This window comes from Pseudorca crassidens, chromosome 7, assembly GCF_039906515.1.
Source record: "Pseudorca crassidens isolate mPseCra1 chromosome 7, mPseCra1.hap1, whole genome shotgun sequence".
In the NCBI taxonomy this organism is placed as follows: Eukaryota; Metazoa; Chordata; class Mammalia; order Artiodactyla; family Delphinidae; genus Pseudorca; species Pseudorca crassidens.
The window spans coordinates 96,954,172-96,972,642 of record NC_090302.1 but is presented as its reverse complement, the minus strand read 5'-3'; the positions used below and the strand labels follow the sequence as shown (position 1 = coordinate 96,972,642).

At 38.1% G+C, this 18,471-nt stretch overlaps 1 protein-coding gene across 1 annotated transcript in view; it reads right to left on the bottom strand.

Moving 5' to 3' along the window:
• Positions 1-18,471, bottom strand: part of LOC137228089 (contactin-associated protein-like 3) — a 197,579-nt gene that overhangs the window by 68,194 nt on the left and 110,914 nt on the right. Inside the window, exons 8-9 of the mRNA XM_067745051.1 lie at positions 15,220-15,481; positions 9,811-9,957 (exon numbers count right to left, since the gene is read on the bottom strand). Coding sequence (XP_067601152.1) covers positions 9,811-9,957; positions 15,220-15,481 — 409 coding nt within the window. The remainder of the gene's footprint in view (positions 1-9,810; positions 9,958-15,219; positions 15,482-18,471) is intronic.

Here is an 18,471-nt window from a genome sequence, read left to right as displayed (position 1 = left end):
GACTTGCTAAATTTAAAATGCCTGAAAAATAATTTTAAATTGAGAATTGACCTGGACACCCTCCATTCATCTAAAAACTTAAATATCATCTGTATGTGCATGTGTGTGCAGGCACAGGCAATATTTTAAAACACTTTTGATAATAACTGGTCTAAGAAATCTAATAGCAATTTATATTTACTTTTCTTTTTTTAATTAGGCACTTTAGTCAAATATCTTTCAACATTAACACATAGACAAATTAACAATATCTCATAATGATATGGCATTGCAAATAATGGAGAAAAATAAGCAACACAGAATATTCTATAAAAAAAAAAGAAATGAGTTTTGATTAATTTCAAAATTAAGAGTTAAATTTTACAAGTTCTGCTACAGCCATTAATTGGTTTGCTGTAACTCACCAACCACAATTCTTATAGAGTGGTTTTGTTTTATCCTCCTAGGTTTCCTAAGAGACAATGCTCTTATGATTATGAGCAAGCACATGGCTTTGAAATCAAAATCAAAACAAGATGGGGTCCAGAACCACCTTCTCCACATGGGGGGCCAGCAGGGTTTTGAGTGCCCTCTTACCCTCCACTTAGTTGTCCCCTAAAGGAATCGCAGGTTCTTAAATTTGCCTACGGCAAGATTGGCAATGTAGGAGAGGAAGGGGAAAGTTAGGGAAAGAGCATAATATGGGACACTTTACAACACACCTGGCTCAGGCTTTTCAAAGTCAGTATCAGAGGGAAGAGGTGGAATAGGAGACTTTTCTAGATTAAAATAAACTAAAAAGACATAACTGTTTACATTGCATGAAGCTTGATTGGATCTTGATTCAAATGTTTAAAACAACCATAAAAACATCTTGGGGACAATTGCAATGATTATAGATTTGGTATTAGATTATTTTAGGAAACTATTGTCAAGTTTGTTAAGAGCAAAAATGATACTATGTAGGAGAATATCCATATTTCAGGAGATGCATGTTGAAATATCTCAAAGTGTAGTGTCATGATGTATGTAGCTTATATTCAATGGTTCAGGGGAAAATGCAAATATAGAAAAATGTTAATTATTGAACCTTAGTGGTATGCATATGGGTGTCCATTGTACTTTGCTTTCCACTCTTCTGTGTGCTTGAAACTTTTCATAGTAAAAAGTGGTGAAGGGAGTTAGGTGATCCTCAAAAAATTAAATAATTAAATGACTCCCCCACCACCACCATTTCCCACTCCTTTTTGGATTAAAGAAAACAACTTATAAAGAAAAAAAGAAAGAAAGTTAGGGTAGGAGGATGCTGTCATTGTGAAACGTTTCTGTAAAAGGCAACAATTTAGGGAAATCTGCTGTACAGAGCCCAGACTCCCTTATTCCCCCCTTTTCAAGACTGAGGTTCTCCCCAGGATCTGCCAGGCTGAAGGGAGCTGACTCTCATAAGGCTGTGCCCCTCCGCAGGGACAACAGTGCCCAAGAATACAATGGAATGATGCAGTGCAGTGGCAGAGACCCATTTTCTCAACTGGGACCTCCCTGAAGGGCATCCCTGCTTCAGACTCCCCCTTGGCGTATTCAGAGACTTCTGTTGCAACTGCACTGCAGTTCAACTTGTCCCTCTGCCCATCCCAGCTGCTCTTTCAAACTTCCAGGTGTTGTTCCCAAGAATTACTCCCACTCAAACACCCACATGCAAATCTCCCATGCAGAGGCAGCTTCCTAGGGAACACAACCAACAGCCCTACATAGGACAAAATGTAAAAGCATTTACTGAACTGAGTACTTCATTTTCATGTGCAAATATGAAAGAAGCACAACATTTTTAATAATTAACATTGTTTTAATTCCCCAAAATTGTCAAGTAAATTTTGTTTCACATGAAATTTACCTATTTTATTTATGCTTTGCTTTATAAAATTGTGTTTCATTTACATTATTTCCACAACTGTTTTAACTTTTAGATACAATGTTATAATTATTCATCTTTTTGCTTTGCATTTTCCAATAATTTAAATAGTCAGGAATACTTATGTTAATATTTACAGCCTGGGGTTTGAGGTTATTTTATCAGATTCTTATTTTTAAAATCGAATGGAATAAGTAATTTTATAAAGTAAAGATTTTGCTCATTGTACTTATGTGTTTTTCATTCATCTCTCTTTGTACTTCTGTCTTGAAATCACTGACGTACTTTCAAAGAGCAAAAACTGAAGATAGAGCCTCTTCTTGTTCCTCCATAATAGATGCTAGCTTTCTACCTAAGAATTTTCATAAAATACACACAGTTTACCTTTACTTTTCTTTCAGTGACTGAGGCTTTAATGTTGTGTATTTCTGACAAATAGAATTCAAACAAGCCAAGGCCTGCATCAGGTTGAAACCATTAAAGGCACAATGAAACCTCATAAATTAACCTCAATGGGATTTTGACATTTCAAATTTAATGTTATGTCATAAAGAACTGTTTAACTCTACAGCCTTCCTTTACCATTTTCTTGTCTTATGTGAAAATACACACATTTAATTTGTAAGAAAATTACTGAAGTGTTGGATGTATCTGGAAAAACTTGATATATCTTTTTTTTTAACATTTTTATTGGAGTATGATTGCTTTACAATGGTGTGTTAGTTTCTGCTGTGTAACAAAGTGAATCAGCTATACATTTACATATATCCCCATATCTCTTCCCTCTTGCGTCTCCCTCCCACCCTCCCTATCCCACCCCTCTAGGTGGACACAAAGCACCGAGCTGATCTCCCTGTGCTATGGGGCTGCTTCCCACTAGCTATCTATTTTACATTTGGTAGTGTATATATGTCCATGCCACTCTCTCACTTCGTCCCAGCTTCCCTTTCCCACTCCCTGTGTCCTCAAGTCCATTCTCTATGTCTGTGTCTTTATTCCGGTACAGCCCCTAGGTTCATCAGAACCTTTTTTTTTTTTTTTTTTAGATTCCATAAGTATGTGTTAGCATATGGCGTTTGTTTTTCTCTTTCTGACTTACTTCACTCTGTATGACAGACTCTAGGTCCATCCACCTCACTACAAATAACTCAATTTCGTTTCTTTTTAAGGCTGAGTAATATTCCATTGCATATATGTGCCACATCTTCTTTATCCATTCATCCGATGATGGACACTTAGGTTGCTTCCATGTCCTGGCTATTGTAAATAGAGCTGCAATGAACATTGTGGTACATGACTCTTTTTGAATTATGGTTTTCTCAGAGTATATGCCCAGTAGTGGGATTGCTGGGTCATATGGTAGCTCTATTTTTAGTTTTTTAAGAAACCTCCATAGTGTTCTCCATAGTGGCTGTACCAATTTACATTCCCACCAACAGTGCAAGAGTGTTCCCTTTTCTCCACACCCTCTCCAGCATTTATTGTTTCTAGATTTTTTGATGATGGCCATTCTGACTGGTGTGAGGCGATACCTCATTGTAGTTTTTTTTTTTTTTTTTTTTTTTGTGACACGCGGGCCTCTCACTGTTGTGGCCTCTCCCATTGCGGAGCACAGGCTCCGGACACACAGGCTCAGTGGCCATGGCTCACGGGCCCAGCCGCTCCGCAGCATGTGGGGTCTTCCCAGACCGGGGCACAAACCCGTGTCCCTTGCATCGGCAAGCAGACTCTCAACCACTGCGCCACCAGGGAAGCCACTCATTGTAGTTTTGACTTGCATTTCTCTAACGATTAGTGATGTTGAGCATCCTTTCATGTGCTTCTTGGCCATCTGTATGTCTTCTTTGGAGAAATGTCTATTTAGGTCTTCTGCTCATTTTTGGATTGGGTTGTTTGTTTTTTTACTATTGAGCTGCATGACCTGTTTATATATTTTGGAGATTAATCCTTTGTCCGTTGATTCATTTGCAAGTATTTTCTCCCATTCTGAGGGTTGTGTTTTCATCTTGTTTATGTTTTCCTTTGCTGTGCAAAAGCTTTGAAGTTTCATTAGGTCCCATTTGTTTATTTTTGTTTTTATTTCCATTTCTCTAGGAGGTGGGTCAAAAAAGATCTTGCTGTGATTTATGTCATAGAGTCTTCTGCCTATGTTTTCCTCTAAGAGTTTGATAGTGTCTGGACTTACATTTAGGTCTTTAATCCATTTTGAGTTTATCTTTGTGTATGGTGTTAGGGAGTGTTCCAATTTCATTCTTTTACATGTAGCTGTCCAGTTTTCCCAGCACCACTTATTGAAGGGGCTGTCTTTTCTTTTTTTTTTTTTTTGCAGTACGCGGGGCTCTCACTGTTGTGGCCTCTCCCGCTGCAGAGCACAGGCTCCGGACGCACAGGCTCAGCGGCCATGGCTCACGGGCCCAGCCGCTCTGCGGCACATGGGATCCTCCCGGACCGGGGCACGAATCCGCGCCCCCTGCATCGGCAGGTGGACTCTCACCCACTGCGCCACCAGGGAAGCCCTGTCTTTTCTTAATTAAGAAAATTCTTGCCTCTTTTATCAAAGATAAGGTGATCATATGTGCATGGGTTTATCTCTGGGCTTTCTATCCTGTTCCATTGATCTATATTTCTGTTTCTGTGTCAGTACCATACTCTCTTGATTACTGTAGCTTTGTAGTATAGTCTGAAGTCAAGGAGCCTGATTCCTTCTGCTCCATTTTTCGTTCTCAAGATTGCTTAGGCTATTCGGGGTCTTTTGTGTTTCCATACAAATTGTGAAATTTTTGTTCTAGTTCTGTGAAAAATGCCATTGGTAGTTTGATATGGAGTGCACTGAATCTGTAGATTGCTTTGGGTAGTAGAGTCATTTTCACAACACTGATTCTTCCAATCCAAGAAGAATTGGATTCTGTTTGTATCATCTTTAATTTCTTTCACCAGTGTTTTATAGTTTTCTGCATACAGGTCTTTCACCTCCTTAGGTAGGTTTATGCCTAGTTATTTTATTCTTTCTGTTGCAATGGTAAATGGGTGTGTTTCCTTAATTTCTCTTTCAGATTTTTCATCATTAGTGTGTAGGAATGCGAGAGATTTCTGCACCTTAATTTTGTATCCTGCTATTTTACCAAATTCATTGATTAGCTCTGGTTGTTTTCTGGTAGCGTCTTTAGGATTCTCTATGTATAGTATCATGTCATCTGCAAACTGTGACAGATTTATTTCTTCTTTTCCAATTTGGATTCCTTTTATTGCTTTTTCTTCTCTGATTGCTGTGGCTAAAACTTCCAAAACTATGTTGAATAATAGTGGTGACAGTGGGCAACCTTGTCTTGTTCCTGATCTTAGTGGAAATGGAGAAACTTGGTATATCTTTATACCTTATAGGTGACTTCTACTTACCGCACTTAGTCACTAAGAATGTTAGGATAAAACATAGGAAACATTAAGTCAATACATAGTTTTGTGGAATCACTGTTATTCCTTTTCTGTTTTCTTCCTTTTCTCCATATCACCAGCCTCAAACTCATCCAAAATACAATGTAGTATCTAACTACATCTGTTAGAAGAAAACAAAACCATATCCAGTTGTCACGGGGAAAGCTTTCTGAAAGCGAAACTTTAAAGAAGGAAAGTTTGAGCGCTGAGTGCTCAATTCTCAGTTATGACATAAAGGTCAGGAAGTAGGGTATCACAGCCCAAGAGAAGCTCAGGGTAGGAGACACTCATTTGTCCATACAGATGGCTGCCCTGAAGCCCTGGTGGTAAAATGGCAGAGGGCCATTCATCAATGACCTGATTTGGGATGGAGAGTGAAATGGACATTGAATAGTTATTGCTAAATTAATGAAAGATATCCATCATGACTGAGGGACTCAGAAGTTTAAGTACCTCTGAGGATGACAGATAAATTGTCACTATGTCACTGCACCAGAATGGGTCCTCAGATGAGACTTCATTAGACTTGTCATAGGCTTGTTGGCCTGCTGATGTTTCACAGAAGGACACTCGGGGATTTTGAACATAGCTTAATAGTCCCTGACTCTGCAGTTCAAGTATGCTATTGAGTAGTACAAAGATTCCATAAAAGGGAATTTATTAAGAGCTTAACTTTCCACCACCCTTAATAGAAGGCAACAAAAATCTGTGTACAGTATACTACAGTGAAACTGCTGTTGAAAGACAAATTACAAAAAAAAGCACGGACTAAGAAAAGGCAGAAAAGGAAAATGAGATATCTAGATCACAGATCTCTCATGGGACGTTTAAGAAATGCTGCTATTAGTATACAGATGACCCTTCTCACAGTAAGAAAGCTGTGCTCTGAGACTGCCAGGCCAAAATAGAGACTTCCAGGTAGCCACAGAGCCCTGGTTTATGCTTCTGTCCTGAAATAATCACTGAGATCATCTCCTCCATTTGCTAAAGTGTCCTGAAATTATACGGTCACCCTAACTAATAGCAAGCTGTACTAGTCTGCTTTTACAGTGAAGCATTGCAACGAAATCTGACTGATCATATAATGATAATTGGAAACTTGCAGTTGACTATCCATTAGGAAAACCAGTAATGGGAAGGAAACCTGGTCAAGGAGTATTTCAGAACACGGGGTATTGTTTTCTGTGAAAAATCAGATATCATTAACTGGCTGTCACCTAGTTGACCCAGGAACACTGGCTTTATTAGTCCAAATATTGCTAGAAAGCATGGATTGGATGAAGTTCACTTCCATGTCAACATCACACATATTCTGGTACTGTCAGACACTAATCAAAAAGATAAGTAAACAGATACTGACATAAGCTACTCCTTGGATTGAATAATTACCCAGATATTGGAGTTTTCAGGGTAGAGCTTCCACTCAAGCTGTAGCTGACCTGTCTTACTTTACCCAGAACAGGGCTGGAACGTCCAATTAATTATGGAGACAAAGGGGCCCTGAGCAAGGGTTCTACATGTGCATAAAACTTGTGACTACAATAAATCTATTGAGAATCAGAACTCCATGCCTGTTGGTCCTAGACCTGCCTCTTCTGGTTTTCCTTGAGTAAAAATAGTATCCACCTTTTTATTTAACATTAGTAAATTAGTGTGTTTTGGTTTTGTTTGTTTTAGTTTGGCAAAGGCATTACTTGAATTTTTAAAATAGTATACATTCTTTCTCTAGGAAAAAAAGATGCTGCTGTGTCGATATAAAACGTACAGTTGACTAAATTCGTTTGACTCAGTGGCTGAAACTGTTCTGTAGAAATCAACTGGATATTTATAGCCATGCGTATAGAGGTCACTCTAAATTTATACATTGGTTAGGAAGAAAGTGCTGTGACTGCAAGTTCTGTTTTTGCCACTCAGTGCCAACACAGAATTACATCAGAAAAATAGGAAAGTTGTAATGAAAAAAAGTCATTATACTGTCTCATGGAATGTTTAAACTTTGTAATTCCACTCATCTTAGGGACACTTTCTTCTTGGAAACTATATTAACAAGACAGCCTGCACATCAGCACAATTTTACGAAAATACACAAGAAAGCCTCCTTATACATTTTTCAACACATTTCCTCTAGAGCTCTAGGGTCCTTTCATAGATATTAGTGGAGCCAACGGCTGGGTCTATGTGCACAACCAGTGTGACAACTGGGTTCTTGAGCATTCATTCATCTTAACCATTGGAGCGTGCCACTAAAACCATGACACTGACTGTTGTCTCACTAAATTGACTGTACTTGTTAGGAATGTCAGATAGTTTGTGCATAAGGAAAATTTAAAAATCACTGGCAAGATGGTTCTTAGCAGCTGTACCAATATTTATAGCATTTTTATAATAAAAAATGGGCACAATCAAAATGTCTATTAACATAAAATGGTGAAATAGGTGTGTAAAACATGGTATAATATGCATCAAAAAGCATACAGCCATGAAAATTGATTAGCTATTCATATCTACATGGCTGGACCTCAAAAACTAATGTAGAACAAAAAAATGCAAGTCACACAAGAATGTATGCAGGAATATCCTATTTATAAAGTTAAAAGCAAGGCAACACAAGATAATTTATTGTTTAAAGTTACCTACATACATGATAGATTACAAAGAAAAACAATACAAAGATGGGTTTAATAAAAGCAGGGTAATACTTAACTAGGGGAATGAAAGTCTGGAGGAGCAAGGGAAGATTCAAATGTGTTGTAGTGGTTAATTTTGTAGATGAGGGGATGCACCTACATGTACTCTTTTAGGAAACAATAGTAGTCTTCTTAAAATGTGTGCATATGATTTATTTCATAGTAATGACTGACTCATGTCACATCAGTATGTAAATATTTATGGAACGTACCTACTCTCACGTAGCTGTGCATTCCACATTCTGAGTATGTAGAATGTTCAACATGAAAGATGATTCGAAAAGTACTTTTTTTTTACTTTTTAATACAAAATGTTAAAGGTATTTTATTTAATGTCATTAAACACTAGAGCACAGATTGTTCTTTCTGTATCATTTAGTGCTTCAAAATCTTTTAACCTTTAAATTATAGCTCTTGGATAAATTCTTTATTTAGTTTTGAAGGAATCTGTTTCTCTCCAGAGCTATAAAATCCATCAGAAGTGTAAAGTTTGAAAAGAGTATCTGGGTCAGAAATGCGTCACATTTAACAAGCAAGGAAAGAAAGCATTTCTGATCTTTTAAAGCTGCTGGCACGTTTCCACCTTTCACAGGAAAGGTTGCTTTAGGGGACTTGAAAGATTAACCAACCTGATCCATGGTTGATGTGCTTGTTGTCAGTTCTCAAGGGAGAATTTTAGACTCTCTTGTTGGGCTATCAAGCTATCTCCACCATGATTCCAAACTTATTTTAGAAAAAAAACACGTATAAAGTGCAAAACAGCAATAACGTCAGAGAGGACTTCAAGCCAAGATTAAAAAATAAATCTTACAGGTGACAGTTCTAAGCTTCCAGCGGCTCAGGATTTTTCACTCGAAGGCCCCAGGGGTGGAGATTTATTACCTTCAGAAGTTCCCCCTCCCTGGTGGAAAAGATCCTGGATGGACTCGGGCAAAATCCACTAAGCAAGCAAACACCCATACACTACAGTCCCGGGGAGACGGCCTGGTGCTGTCTTGGTAAAATCCATCACTAAGCAATGAGTGACATATTAATAGCCATTAAATTAATTCCTTCCTCTGTTGTATATAATGATGCCCTTTGTACAGGCAGTGGGAATAGAATGTTTCTTAAATTTAAAGCGCAACCACCTGGGGATCTTGGTGAAATGCAGATTCTGGTCAGGAAGTCAGGGACAGTGCATCTGCATTTCTAAGAGGCTTCCAGGTAATACAGATGCTGCTGGTTCATGGACCACACATTGAGTAGCCAGGATCCAGGCAGAAGAGAAGCCAACAGACAGAAGAAGAACACCCACATGAAGCAATAAACTTGACACATAAAATCTGAAGGAAAGGTTACAAGGGTCACTTGGCATTAAGAAAATTCCCTATGGCAAGGTATTAAGGGTGAGAGAGAGAGCAATGACCTGCAATATTGTCTGCACACAGAATCACCCAGAGAGCATCAAGAAACCTGTTGTCCAGGTCTCGGGACCAATTAAATCAGGATTTCTGGGGATGCAGCCAAGCATCAGAATTCTGAAGCTTTCTGGGTGATTGCAAGGTGCAGCCATAGTTGAAAACAGGTGCTGAATTTAAAACCAATCTTATTACGTGCACTTTTAAACAAAGCCAACTAGTAGACTGGCATTTTAGACCATAATTTATCATCTTTGTCCACTCAGTATTCCCAATGACTACAACTGAAAGAGAAAAATCATTCTTTGGTAATAATTTTCATTTAACAACATGGGTTAGAAGGCAGGAGCTAGAAAGATAATGATGGCTTGATTGCCAGTGTAGCTCAGTTCCTTTCACTTACCCCCCAAATAATAGGTGTCGCCTGAATCAATCTGCCCATGCAGGGAATGAGCCATGGAGGCTGCCACACCGTCCACCATCACACTCAGGTGATTCCCTTTTGCAGATAAGGACACAGAATGCCACTGCCCATCATTCAATCCAGCACCTGGAAGTAAACAAAACGGGTTAAAAGAGATTCCTATAAACCCTACAGATGCCTCTAAACAGAGCAAGTACTTGAAAACAATACACTTACCTTGGACCACCTGCCACAGACCACCAAGAACTCACCTGAACCTCACCCAGGTCATTTAGCTGGCTGGGCAATGGAGAATGCACCACGGAAGACACAAAGAGACAGAGAGAGGTGTAGGGTAGATGTGGGCTTGGCTAGGGGGCTCTAAGTAGGCAATTAGGTGATGTGGTATGCTGGTCACTCTAATCTAGAGGAAAGTGCTACCCATGTCAATAGGAAGAGGGGGTTGTTGAATAAATTTTGTAATTGCAGAGGGTCCTTGCATCTTATCCACCACAGTCATGGACTGGCCTGTCTGGTACTTGTTTATGTAATAACAAAAATTATTATGTTCAGTTAGGAATATTACAGCCTATATGCACACTGCCAGGGGTGTTTTTCACTTTCTCATCACTCAATTTAGTCAGAAATGTGCAAATAGAAAAGAAAAGAAAGAAATCAGAAGGAAAGGGGTAAAGAGGAAACAAGAGTGGATCGCCCAAACATTCTGCCTTGGAAAGTGCAGCATTGGTTTCTTCAAGTCTTAGGGCCTTAATTGAATAAAATTTCCATGAGTGAGCCTGAACAATCATGAAATGATAAAATATTTCCAATTACATGGCATCGGACGTATTTCAGTCTCATCTAGTCCATCTAGTTTGAGATGTTGAGAAGTACAGGTATTTTCCAAAAATATAAATTATAAAAATAAAAACTTTTTCTTACTTTCGTATATTGTCATTATCTATAATAATCTGGGTAGACTATTTAGAAAAAAATATACTGGCAGTCTTTAAAAATAATAATTTAAGTATTAATAAAACATGAAAATTCATAGAATATAAAGTTATAAAAGCATTACATTAAAGTATGTGTGTGTGGGTACATATTCAAGCATTATATAAACATGGAAAAGAGTGGCAAGAAATATTCTTAAATATTAACCTTCATTTTTGGATGAGGGAATTGTGTTTTTCATTTTATGTCATTTTTACATTTTCTATTCTTTTTCCAAATTTGATACAGTATATCAAGCTATTATTACATTATTATTTTAAAAAAAAAGATTATCAGTCCTTTAAAAGCAGCACTGTCTCTTGAATCCGTGAGAAGAAATATCTATATTTTCTTCAAGTGGTGGAGTTGAGAATGGCCAATTAGTTGAATTGTTGACGAGCTACCAACTGTGCATGACTCTCCTACAGACTTACCTGCTGCATCTTCTATTGAATGAAAAACCTATGCTGTGTCATGCAGATAAATCCATAAGCAGTACTTGTCCCAGTACACTCACCCAGACAATTTGTGTTGGTTTCTACTAGGTTATTTTGTGGACACAAACAACCACCAAGTTTCAATGAGTAACAACTAGGGTTTGTTTCTTGCTCTGGCCCTAGGCCAGCTGGGTCTCTGGCCTCTGTGTTCCAGGTGCTTATTCATGCAGGACCAAGGCTAATGCACAGCCCCCATCCCTGTCTCACGACTTAGAGAAAACGGCACTTGGGAGAATCTTGCTATGGCGTTGGCAGCTTCTACTCAGATGTGGCCCAGGCCCCCTCTGCTCACATGTCATTGGCCAAAATAAGTCACTTGGCCAAGGGCAAGGGATTCTTCCCCTTCACAGGAAGTCACTGCAACTCCCACAGCAGTCCCAAGAGATGCATGTTTCAATTAAGGGGGAAGGGGGGAGGGGAATAATTGGAACCTTAGAAATTATGTTGGTCAACAGGGAAGGGGGTCATAAAGAAATACGTTTGCTCACTGAAAAACAACAGTGGGATGACTGCTTGATTTTTTGATGCCATGTGTGAGCATGCTAGTCAGCTGGCATGACTCTAATCTGAGCATCTTCGGGAATGTCCCAATATATTTAACTAATATATTTTACGAATGATAAAGGTACAGCCTGTTTACAGCTCTGTAAGTTTAGAAGTCAACCTGTGAGAATTAGAAGTTATGTTAGAGCCCAATGGAGATGTTAGCTACCCCCCACCCCGCCAAATATGGTGGTATTCCTGGGAGAAAGTTAACCAGTCCTATCTAATTTAATATCATATTTTGGTATGTATAGCCCAATTGACCATGTGAATCCATGTCTCTCAAATGCTCTTCAAACCAGCTTTTTTTTTCCTGCTTGATCTCTCACTAATGACTTTGACATGGACTCAAGATCCACCTGAATGGGAAATGTTTCTAATATGACACAGAAGGTCAAAACTCCTGTTGTGAAAACAGCTATAACTTTGTTTTTCTCAGAAACATTAGTTATGATACTTCCCAACACTTTCTCACTTTCAGGGAGGGGACAGTTTTAAAGTCACTAGTTACTTCTACCACATGCACATGTACACACAATAAAAATGTTAGACTCTTGCTTTTTGTTTTATATTTGTGAAGCCAGAAACATTTTCAAAAACTCAACATTGGTTCATGAAAGATCATGAGAAAAGCCGAGAACTAGAATATGGAGGATTTAGGTTAGACACTTAAAACATATATTATGAAATTGAAATATAAAGTTTTGAAAGAAGTTCTGTAATCCTAGAGCTAAAGAGAATGAACAACCACAACAACAAAAATCTCTAAATGTTCCTTCCAGTCTTATCATTTGGTGTTTCTCTTAAAGGTTACATAGTATACCTGTCAGTATGATAACTATGTCCACTTAAAATCTGTCATTAAAACCCAGTATTTAGTTTGATTTTGCGAACTATTTCCTCTCTCTCTCCCCCTCTCTCACCTTCTCACCCCTCCTTTGTCTCCCTCTCTCCCTCTCTACCTATCTAGCATATAGAGTTATTTCATGGGAGAACTTGCAGAAAGCCCTCAGAATATCTCCTTCAATTTGTAATAGATGCCATTCGCCTATATAATACAAGACTGTTCTTAGAAAAAGTGGTCATTCTAATTTAAAAATAAATGCAGGCATTTATATTCATTTTCTCCATCTATCCATTATAATTCTCATCCTTTGTTTTTCTTTAGTGTGGTTTCAACGCGGCTCACTTCTGATGAAAGGGCAGCCTGTTTCCCAGGCAACACTATTGTCAAAGGTTGGATGGAGACCAGAGAGTAGATTTTGTATTTTTGATTTGTGCTACTATGAAGATGATGCTAGTTCTATTACACTCCTCCAGCCCCTCGAAAGGCTTCAATCTGGGGGGATGCCGTGGTTGTGGGACTAGTGTTGAAATATTAATAACCAGAAGTTGTTAATAAACAGTGCTGTGCTAAGAGTTTATATATGTTATATCCCTGGATTCTCACCATAACTCATATTAGTGTCATTTTAAAGATGAGGACACTGAGGCTTCAGGAGAAGAAGTGGGCTATATATCAAAGGGGCAGAGGCAGACTTAGAAACATGCATGGGATGGGAATCCTCTGATACACCCCGCTCACTTGCTTAAGCCACGGAATCTATTCTAATAATAGGAGATAATGACCACGGCAGTAGAGACAATTTGGCAAAGGGTGGAATTGTGTCTTTTCTTACATAAAGGGAGCTCCATCGGTGAACACGCACGCTCATTTTCTCCCTCTTCCTCTGTTGCTCCCGCATTTCCTCTATTTCCACGACCCTTCCCCACCTAGGCTCAGCCATATGAACACGCATGCACCAGATTATCCACTCTTGGTACATTTCTCAATCTCTTCAGAACTATCTTGAGGTAACTATTGGGAAAAATTATCTAAAACCTGGAAATACGTTAAAAGATGTCTTTTCAATGGCATTTAATGAAATTTAAGTTTCAATCTGATACTATGGGTTGGGTACTTGATACAAGATTTAAAGTGGAAAAAAACTGCAGCCTGTTTTATTTTTCAACTATTTCAAATGTATAAAAGATTCCCCTTTATGTGCTACTTAAGCAACCAGCAGGCATCATGAGAAATTTCTCTTTGGTTTGCTTCTGAAAAATAGCACATTACACTGTAAAACCTTAAAAAGTGGTGCAATAAAATATTTATGTAATGTGTCAGCGCCAGCTTACAAAAACTTCAATAACTAATATATACGTGTGTTGGGAGAAAGGGTGGTGTGTACCCATGTGAAACAACACTAAAAAGCTATCTCTTTTAGCTCATATTACATGTAAATTATAAATCTACACAAACCAAGATTTAGGCAATTTACTGAATCTGAGTTGACACTATCAACTCAGTTCATTTGCATGCTGACCATCACATATTTTTTATTTATAAAAAGAAGGCAAAATTTAATTTTCATTCCCAGCTTTTCAGTCCAAAACTGATTACCATAGGTCAGGCAAGATATTCCTTTCACATTCAACATTCAGGGAATGACATGTCATGGTCCTGCTTGGGTTTAAATTTTATCACTTTTAAATGCAAAGCAGTCCCTAAAGTTCAAAAGTAACATGACTTAGAAGTGAGTCTAGAAATAAACAGGTTCTTCTCAGAAAACTACAGAACATTCACCCAGTTAGAAGAAGCCTTATCAAAAACAAGTAGGTACAAAGGAAGCAGCGGCTCTGATGTAAGAGGGAAAAATAACTTACATTATTTTGAAAATCAATGTGTATATAGGTTTAAAAGGCAGTTCAAAGAAATCTATTTTCTCAAGACTACTTGGGATTAGGCTAATGTCTTCTAGCACTTCAAGTTTACTGCTAGTTACTGACTACAAACTTATAATCTTTTTTCATTTTTCATTTTATTTTTTTATTGAAGTATAGTTGATTTACAATGTTGTGTTAGTTTCAGGTGTAAAGTGATTCAGCCATATATAAATACATATATTCATTTTCAGTTTCTTTTCCCTTACAGGTTATTACAAAATATTGAGTATAGTTCCCTGTGCTATACTGTAGGTCCTTGTTGGTTATCCATTTTATATATAGCAGTGCATATCTGTTAATCCCAAACTCCTAATTTATCCCTCCCTCTCCTCCCCCTTTGGTAACCACAAGTTGATAATCATTTATTTTTAAACTTTTTGATAATTATGCTTTGATGTAGGTAAACTTCTGTCACATTGACTGACACACCAACAGCCTGGAGTTACCTATTTCAAAGGAAAAAAGAATCTAGTTCCCTCTAGTGGGATTATGAATACCTCATGGATTCAGTCATTCATTTACTTTAGAGATCACCAATCTTAGGTTTACATGTAAGAAGGTACAGTCATGTCAAATACCTATACATCATCACAGAGAAGATGTTTATTACCTGCTGTGACGTCCCTTACTGGATGTCCAGGCTGGGAGAGACTCAACTTGAGTTTTCCATCATTAAGAACAAGGATGAAAGCTCCTGACCTGTGTTGAAACTGACTGGTCAGCAACAGCCCTGCTCTGTTCCACGTTCGAAATTGGAAGATGGCAGACACTCTGTCCTCTCCGGAGGTGCCTGGCAAAGCCAAGTAACTCCTGGAGCTCAGGAAAGTCATGGGGACAGTTTGCGGGTGCGAGCAGGAGAAGGACACATTTCCCTGTGAATACAATGAAAGAGGCTTTAGGAAGACACAGGACGGATGTTTCCATTTCATTGACAACAGATTTTTCAAAATTTACAGAATTTCTTATCAATGATCCAGCAATCTAGGCCTTTAAAAATTAGACTTCCCCATGAAACTTAAATCCAGATTTACCTTATAGGTCCCTCTAAGCACTGTTCAGCCGGGCAAACCTATTTCTGAGTCTCTTAGAAATTGTCCATCTTCTCCATTTCTCAGCATTTTCAAAGGAATCCCAAGCCACATCTCTCCCAGGCCTAATGCTGGGTGTGGGATACAAGAGTAGAAGAGACAGTTTTCTTCCCTTGAGGTACTAGATGTTTTTATCCAATGTGAAGGCTAGCACCAAGAATAACTTACACCAAGAACTTTCTTGTACTTGCCTTGGTTATGTAAATGAGATTATAAGTGTGTCACTCAGGTAACAGGTACATCTTACTCTAGGTAGGAGATGCACTTTTGTGCGTCTGAAGAAAAGGATATGGCCAGGCTGGTCCTGCCATAGGCAGGCTGGTTTTGTCTCCAAAGCTCTCACAAACCAAGTCACCGAGGGCGATCAGTCAGCCTAAGATCTGACCTGCCTAGCACGTTGTTTTTATTTTTTATATAATTCTGTTTTTAAAGACGCTTTTAATCCCTAGGATACTTCTATTGCTCCAGGAACAAACTATTTTTTTTTTTTTTTTTTTGCGGTACTTGGGCCTCTCACTGTTGTGGCCTCTCCTGTTGCGGAGCACAGTTTCCGGACGCTCAGGCTCAGCGGCCGTGGCTCACAGGCCTAGCCTCTCCGCGGCATGTGGAATCTTCCCGGACCAGGGCTGAAACCCGTGTCCCCTGCACTGGCAGGCGGATTCTTAACCACTGCGCCACAAGGGAAGCCCTCCAAACTATTTTTAATTATAGTGTCTGGATGGGAAGGACTTAATGTAACTCCAACTAAGATCTCTACAAAAATTTTCCCTGGGATTAAAAACATTTTCATAAATTTCAGATAGAAGAATAAATGCCTAAACATTGTCCTTTCTCTCCAAAAAATACAATGCAAAGAAAAACAGTGAAGCAGAACTTAACTTATCAGATAGCAAAGCATACTATGAAGTCACTGTAATCAAGTCACTGTGTTATTACTATAGGAATAGACATAGCAGTGGGACAGAATAAGGGACCCACAAAAAGATCTGAGAATATATGTAAAGTTAGTATGTAATGAAATTCAACTATGTGGGATAAAGTTTGGGTTAGTTACTAAATAGTGTAGGAAAAAATGGATATCAATAAGGCAGCATATAAAAATTAAACTTTATCATATATCACATAAAGAATAAATTTCAGACAATCAGACTTAATTTTAAAAAAATTAAAAATAAATAGACAAATAAAACCAATTAAAAATTCTTACAAGAATATCCATGAGACCATGTATAGGTTATAGAATTTTAGAGACATTCCAAAGCTATAAAGAAATACACAGACCTACTGACCACATACAAATAAAAATATTTATATACTTAACATATATAATATTTCATATAAAATTGATAAATCTGGAAAAATATATGGACTATGAATGACAAAGGATTATCTATCAAATATAAAACTCTCTTGTAAATTAACAAAAAGTTAAAAAATAAAATAAAAAATAGGGAAAACAATAAGACTGAACAATGATCAGAAAAGCAAATCCAAATGGACAAGAAACAGGTGAAAAGATTATTTAATTCACCAGTAGTCACATAAACATGAAGTAACAATGAGATATTAGTTCATGTTCCTTGAGCTGGCAAGAGTCTAACAGATGTGGAACATGTGGCTGCCTGAGATGTAATGGAAGGGCTCTATCATACTTTGCTGTGGGAAGTGTCATGTTATAGCTTTTTGAAAGGCAATCCAACAACATTTATTAAAATTTAAAACTGTTTCAAACCTTCAACCAAGAAATGCTACTTTTGGAACTTTGTCCCATCAAAATGAAAGCCCCCAGTATCTGAAAACACATGTGTAATAGTGAGCTTATAGTTGTAAAAAAGTAGAGATAAAGCAGATGCCTTGGGTAGGAAATGACTAAATAAATAATGGTACACTTTCATAATGGAAAGTGACGTAGAAATTCTAACGTGGAACTATTCCTGATAATTGAAAAGAATTCTTACAAGGTATAGTTGAATTAGAAAATCAAGATGGAGAAAAGCTTATATAAAATGATTTTTTTAAACAATGCCAAATGTGGAGGCATATAAATTCATAAATACATGTGTGAGTATGAGTGTACTTATCTATACAGGATTCCTTTATAGATCAGTATAATATTATGGACCAAAGAAGGAAGGACAAATGCTAGCTTAGTAACATCTCAGCTTGATGGAGGGACTAGCCATGTGGAAAGAAGGGAGAATGAAGGAAGAGGAAACCAATCAAAGAGAAAGACATGGACTTCCCTGGTGGCGCAGTGGTTAAGAATCCGCTTGCCAATGCAGGGGACATGGGTTTGATCCCTGGTCCGGTAAGATCCCACATGCTGTGGAGCAACTAAGCTCGTGTGCCACAACTACTAAGCCTGCACTCTAGAGCCCGAAAGCCATGACTGCTGAGCTCACGTGCCACAACTACTGAAGCCCACATGCTCCGCAACAAGAGAAGCCACTGCAATGAGAAGCCCGTGCACCGCAACGAAGAGTAGCCCCCACTCTCGGCAACTAGAGAAAGTCTGCATGTCAGGAAGAAAGACCCAATGCAGCCAAAAGTAAATACATAAATTAATTAACTAAAAAAAAAAAGACTCTGCATTAAAAAGCTTTATATGATTGTACTTTAACATCTTTGTGAAAGTATTCATCTGTTTCCATACCTATATAAAAATTAAACCAAACATGAACGAAAAAGTACAGTAGGCTCTCTTTATGCCAGGATCTGCATCCTCGTATTCAACCAACCAGGAAAATATTTAGAAAAAATATTCCAGAAAGGTC